Genomic DNA, 6,375 nt, shown 5'->3' on the forward strand with positions numbered 1-6,375 from the left:
CCTCGTTGGAGATAATCAATCAGTTGCTTCTCTAGCTCGCTAGCTTCACTAGCACTAAGTCGATAAGGTGGTCAACTAATGGGTTTATTTCTTGGTAAAACATCAATATTATTCGTTAGAATATGTTCAAGGGGTAAACATAGATGCAAATCAAGAGGAAATACATTGTTGTATTCATTGAGTGGGCGCATCTTATTATGTATATGTGGTAGAGAATAAGAAGATGAGTTTGTAAGGGAATGCTATAGTGAGGTATTTTATTTTAAAGAGAAAGAGCATGTACATAATTTATCATTGGATTCTAGTAAAGAAATATCCACAACATCATTAATAGAAGACAAAGACTTGTGCGAAGAAACAAAGGAAGACAATACATAACAAGAATACACATCTTCTATTTCATTATGTTTGGCCAAATAATGAAGTTTAGTTGTACATATAAGAACGGATGGTGAAACATTCTCCTCACCCGGTAACAAAACATGCACACCATTGTCCCTCAAATGCAATAGCGTTATGCTAATAACTACATTTTAATGAGTCACCCACACTATACAACCATTCTCGACCCAACACCACATCTATCTTAGTTATGTTTATAACTTGAAAAATTAATTTCATAGTATACCCTTGCACTTCTAAAATGAAACATCACTAACTTTTGTATTCCACACATCCTTATCATCCCTATTCATGAGAGAGAGGACATAAGTATGAGTACTGGATACTTAGGGAAAATGTAGCTTTTTAATCAACGTAGAGTTAATGAAGTTGTGAGTCAAACCATTATCCATGAGAATATGAACTCATTGTCCATTGAACATACTGTGCATATGGACCAAGTCGTGGGGGCCTAATGTGGGTTGCCATGGTGCAACAATCAAGTAATACTCGTGCTCAACAGTTTGATGGTTAACTTGTATAGCCGAATATTTAGAACAAGTTTCCAAAGGAAGTATCTACACCATGCACACTAATTTTTCTTTGTTCTTGTTTTCATTAGACTTGTTGCCTTTGAATTTTGGACGATCCTTTTTTTCACGAGGGCCTAAGAAATTGAAGCATAACTCCTCCTTACACACTCTTGGAAGCTCTTGAGAGTGGTCCTCTAGTCCCTTTGGCCTTCTTACTATTCTCCTCTTTGGATATAGCATTGAACATTCTCTTCCCTACTAATGCCAATGTAGTTTTTGAATGTGCATATGCATATGCAGATGTTTTCCTATCTAATATATAATCAAAAATCAATCCATTCTTGATGCCTTCTTCTAATATTTTACAATATAGAGTTTTCATGTTGGCCTTGTACTTGTTCTGCAAGCCTAGAATGAATCCTCTAATCTTTTGAAAATCGTCTAAGATGTCAAGTTTAAGAATGATTTCTCTATATTTCTGGATATACTAGGTTACTTTCAGACCCTCGATTCAACACTTATTCCAAGTAGTCCAATTTTGATCCTTTTTATTTTGGAACATTTTCTCAAACTTGGCCCACATCATAAGACAAGTAGTGGCACACGGCTCATCCACCACGTGTGAGGCTTGCCTCAAAGGCTCTAATAGAATCTGGTGTATTACGTAACTAATACAAGTCACTCAACTTTTGTAAAAAAGTGTTGATTTCATATTTGTTAAAATCTTGTTCGTCTCCTCGAAACACAAGTATCTTCATGTTCTTTAACATATTATTAGCCTCTTGTCTATCGAGAGTGCCAGAAGCCTCGATGCCTTGAGGTAGCCCTATTGATGAAGTAGCTCCAACCCCATATTCAAGAGGTATACCTAGGATTATTGAAGTTTGTTGTTGTACCAATTGCTTTAAAGTTCTGAGATCTGTGTAACATTTTCATTAAGTGTAGTAAAATATTTCTCTAGTGCCACCATGTGAGCCACTAAAGCATCAAATTCTCCCTTGTCCATTAGTTCAAATGCATCTAAATCATCTAAATCATTCATGGTTTCATCCTCATGCATGTTTAGAGGCTCATCATGAAACCGAGAGAGAAAAATTTCCACTCATGCTTAATGTCTTCGCAGTGAAACAATTCACAAAACTAAAAGAGCAATGTGGCAGAACTCCAGAGGCGTTGTATGCTAAGAGGTAGTTGAAAGGTCCTTGAAAAGCTCTTTATCTCCTCCCAAACAAGCTTTTGGAAAATTTATTTGTTATTTGGAGCATTTCCAAGGCTTAACTTAATAGTTAGTTACCTTGCAGTTAAGCATGCTTGGGTATAGACAATAGGCAGATGGATGACCTCATTCAAAGTTTTGTCTTCAAGCGAACGCTTCCACCTCACACACAACCAACGGCACCAATGAAGCCTTCGTAGCCTCATTGCCAAGTATGCCAAGGTTTATGCATTGGTTATTGTGCACTCTCTAACCTTTTGATGCAACCTCGCTCTAATACCACTGTCATGACGCGTAGGTGCCTTGCGTTTAGAGAACACCAAAGTTTGAAAAAGCTTGGTTATCCTCCCAGTCACTCAAGACGATAGCCCATTTTAGCATCAATGTGGTTGATCTCCCAACCACTCAAGACGATAGCCCCTTTTAGCACTGCACTAGTATCTTTAGGCAGACCCATGGAGTATTTTTAGATTGACTTTTAGTAAGTTCATTCACACTGATTGGATATCCTTTGACCCTTTGGTCCATATGCCCTTGTGCCCTAATATTGACTCTCTTGACCCCTTAACCCCATCAATGCCCCTTAGCATAATGGTCCATTACCTGGTATTAGCACTATAGCCAAGCTATCCTATGGACCGTGTCCGCTCAGGACCTTTGTCCTAATATTATTATTTCCCGTCATTGTATATTTTATTATATTAACTACCCATGATCTAAGAGAGTGTTAACCATGTACATTTCATGGGTGTTAGGCTATATTTTAGTATATTATACTCATGTTCTAAGGAAGGGTATTAACAATGTACATTTCATGGGTGTTAGGCTATATTTTAGTATATTATACTCATGTTCTAAGGAAGGGTATTAACAATGTACATTTCATGGGTGTTAGGCTCTTCATTAGGCTTTGTACATTCATGGGTAGTTTAGTTTGATGGCCCATTTAGAATTAGTTCATTTGAATTTCTACCTTAGCTTCAAGTAGCTCAAAGTGAAATATCATAAATGTGTAGAGCACACTAGTTAGATGCACCCTCACAAGGTTCCCAATGATGCAAGGGCAAGGCAATGCTAGGCAAGCCATGGTGCACACACATATACACACACATGCTCCCAACTATCGCTAGTCATCCCATCATCTGAGTGAGGCTCCCTTTGAGGACCACCTACCACTATCTAGCAAGTTCAAGCGTGGAAGTCAGTTCTCTACTAGAAGTGCTAGCCCAGCAACTCCAACTCTCCAAAACCAGAAGCCACTTCTCTACTAGAAGTGCTAGCCCAGTAAGTCCAACTCTCCAAAACCAAAATTACCTTCAAGGTAGTTCCTAAGCTTTATTAAAAAAAGTGCTATGGATAGATAGACCATCTAGTACTAAGCAAAAATTGGTATGGAGTAGAGAACTATTGATATTAGGCCAAAAGCCTATCGATCAAGCTGGGGTCTCCACCATCCATTCCCCGACTAGTATTTTGAACCCTGTTTAGGTTTGCAAATCGTTGATCATGTACTAGACCCAATGAAAGTTCACCTAGAGCCTCATTGGTTATCATAGTAAAAAATAATCAATTGCATTTTGTGGAGAGAACTCTCATCACTCGAGAGTCGAGACGGCACTGCTTGAGTGGGAGAGCTAGCGAGAAGCTTGGGGATGATGTACATGTCTTTTCCTTTACCAAATGTTAATTCAAATTCAACATAAGTTAAAAGAAAACTTCCGCTGATAATATTCATAAAAAAATTTGCAAGCAAGAGGGGAAAAGAGGCTAAGGTTACAAATGATCAGATCCCTGATGTAAGAAAGAATCGGATGGCAAACCTTATGAGCTTGTGAGAGTATCAAACGTGCAAACACTAATAACTACTGGGAGCGAAAGGAGGATCGAAATCGTTCCAGCGTTGCAGCTCGTGAGGAGGGGAGTCGAAGTCGCGCAGGTGGGGGTCTTCGCCTGTGTGGGATTGTTCGTCTCCCTCTGAGTCCAATCGATGATGATGAGGGAACGGGGCAAAACTGGGGCGCACTTTGGTGTCCTCCTCGAGACGATGCAGATGGTTGAAAAAGTATGGGTAAGTGAAGCTGCGGCTGTGATCGCTCACAAGCGATGATGAGTTCCCATCAATGTCCTCGCAAGGGCGCCCGATTGGATGTAGTTGCGATGTGCAGTTGGTGCCCTGCAGGGATTGTTGGCGCGCGCTCTGTTGTGAATGCTGATGGGCGGTCTGCAGGGATGGGTGATGATGGGTGCTCTGTTGTGGTGGGTTATGGAGACTCTGCAGGGAAGGGCGATTGGTGCTGTGAAGCGAATTAGGGTGCTGGGCACTCTCTTGCGAAGGGTGATGGGCGCTCTGTTGTGATGGGTAATTCGGGGTGCTCTGTTGCTGGGAAGGGTGATGGGCGCTTTCTTGCAGTGAAGGGTGATGGGTGCGCCGATCATCAGATGGGTCTGCGCGTAAAAAGGTAAGTGTTGGGGCGGTGGAGCAGATGAGAGGGGGCGGCGGCTGCTGCAGGTGGCGCCGCTGGGTGCAGAGGCGGTCGTAGTGGGCGCCCTGCTGGAGGGCGGCCTTCTGGATGGACTTGGGGGAAAGGGCGGGGGGTGCGGGGCAGGAAGCCGGGAGGATGATATCGCGCGGAGGGGAATGCGGCAGGTTGAGGGCCGAAACAGAGCCGGGGCCTCTCAGGTACAGCAGGGCCGTGTCGTAGGCGCGCGCAGCTCCCTCGGGCGTGTGGTAAGACCCCAGCCAGATCCGGCTCCTCTTCCTGGGCTCCCTGATTTCCGACACCCACTTCCCCCAGGCGCGCTGCCGCACCCCCTTGTACCTCTTGGGCGTGCCGTCTCTCGTGTGTCTGTCTTCCCCTGCTCCTCCTCCCCTGCTCCGCCTGCTAGGCTCCTCCCCCGCTGCTGGCGATGGGGGAGCTGCTGCTGCTGCTGCTGCACCCAATGGGGCTGGTGGGCGACTAGAGGGGCGCATTAACAGGCGACCTTGCAATTCCTCACCCACATTCTGCAATCCCTCACCGACACTCTCATCATTCCCGGGGGCGTTTACAAAGAGCTCACTTGGCTTCATCACCACGAAGCATGCTGGGGCAACCACGAAAGGCGAGAGATTGGGACGGCCTCTTACCTCCTTAGAGATCCTCGTGTTTTTTTTGATTGTCGCAACCGCGAATGGAGCCTGGGGGTTGTCCAGTTGGGCCGCTTCTGAGTCCTGCTTCTGCCTCTGCCTTTTTGTGCTGTCGTGGACGGTTCGGGGATATAGAGCGGGATTGCACTTGGCTTCCCCTGTGCCCTTTTCTGTCTGTGCTGGTAGCGGTGGGATGGCGGTTGTCGTCTCGGTGTCTGCTAAGCAACATAAACGTGCTCTACAATCCAAATGGCCCCTTTAGCCGCCTCTCGAGTCTCGGTAATTGTTTGCGTCATGAACTAGAACACATACGACGGTGTCACACATTATTTCCTAAATCAATGTGTGCCACTTGGATCAATTCAGCCTTACGTTTTTGTGTGCGCTTCTGCCTCTCCCCTTGACACAAACAATTCAAACCATCTCACCCTTTTGGTGGCAGATATGATTTTTTTTTTTGGATTAATTCAATATAACACCGCATTATTTTAAAAAAAAGATCAACCTTTTAATTATCCTAAGGTCAATCACACCCATTGGAGGGCACCGCCTAAGTAATGATATAACTCTCAAACACCCTCCATGCGCTTAAACACCCTCCAATACATTATGTAAATATTCTGATTTTCCATTCTTATTATTGCATTATACAAGGGACAATTTGACCACTATTATGGTGGACTCTCTGTCTTCAACAGTTTCCTCTTGGATGTATATTTTTACTTTATTAGTACACATCCGTATTACAAAGAAACAAAATATCAAAGATGTTATCTACGTGTGTCAATAATGTTGGATGTCAATTCAATCTATGGAAAGAGGTTTAAACAAAGCTATGTTGATCCCTTTAGAATGATGTAGATACTTACACTAAATACAAGGATTCCCTTTCACATTTTAAACCACAGAATGATCTATGCTAAAAGTGTCATAGTGACCAACCAAGTAACTCACAAGATCATTGATTATTAGCTTACCACATCATCTATGATTGTGCCAAATAATTCATGAGATCATCCACGATTGTACATCATCCTAGTTTGATAACTATATGCTTTTCACAATGATGGCTATTCACTTAAAACATGTGTCCCACAATCACAAGTATCCATTGTTAG

At 43.0% G+C, this 6,375-nt stretch overlaps 1 protein-coding gene across 1 annotated transcript; it reads right to left on the bottom strand.

The window, feature by feature from the left end:
• Positions 1-3,744: 3,744 nt before the first annotated feature.
• LOC148024929 (uncharacterized) lies at positions 3,745-5,503 on the bottom strand. Its single transcript, XM_087694608.1, has 2 exons — positions 5,258-5,503; positions 3,745-5,134 (listed from the first exon to the last, which is right to left on the bottom strand). The coding sequence occupies exon 2, from the start codon at positions 5,099-5,101 to the stop codon at positions 3,986-3,988; it is 1,116 nt and encodes a 371-aa protein (XP_087550734.1). The 5' UTR covers positions 5,102-5,134; positions 5,258-5,503; the 3' UTR covers positions 3,745-3,985.
• Between the last annotated feature and the right edge of the window lie 872 nt (positions 5,504-6,375).

The sequence above is a fragment of the Lygodium microphyllum genome, chromosome 15 (assembly GCF_053477565.2).
Source record: "Lygodium microphyllum isolate KBCC chromosome 15, Lygodium_microphyllum_v1.1.10, whole genome shotgun sequence".
In the NCBI taxonomy this organism is placed as follows: domain Eukaryota; kingdom Viridiplantae; phylum Streptophyta; class Polypodiopsida; order Schizaeales; family Lygodiaceae; genus Lygodium; species Lygodium microphyllum.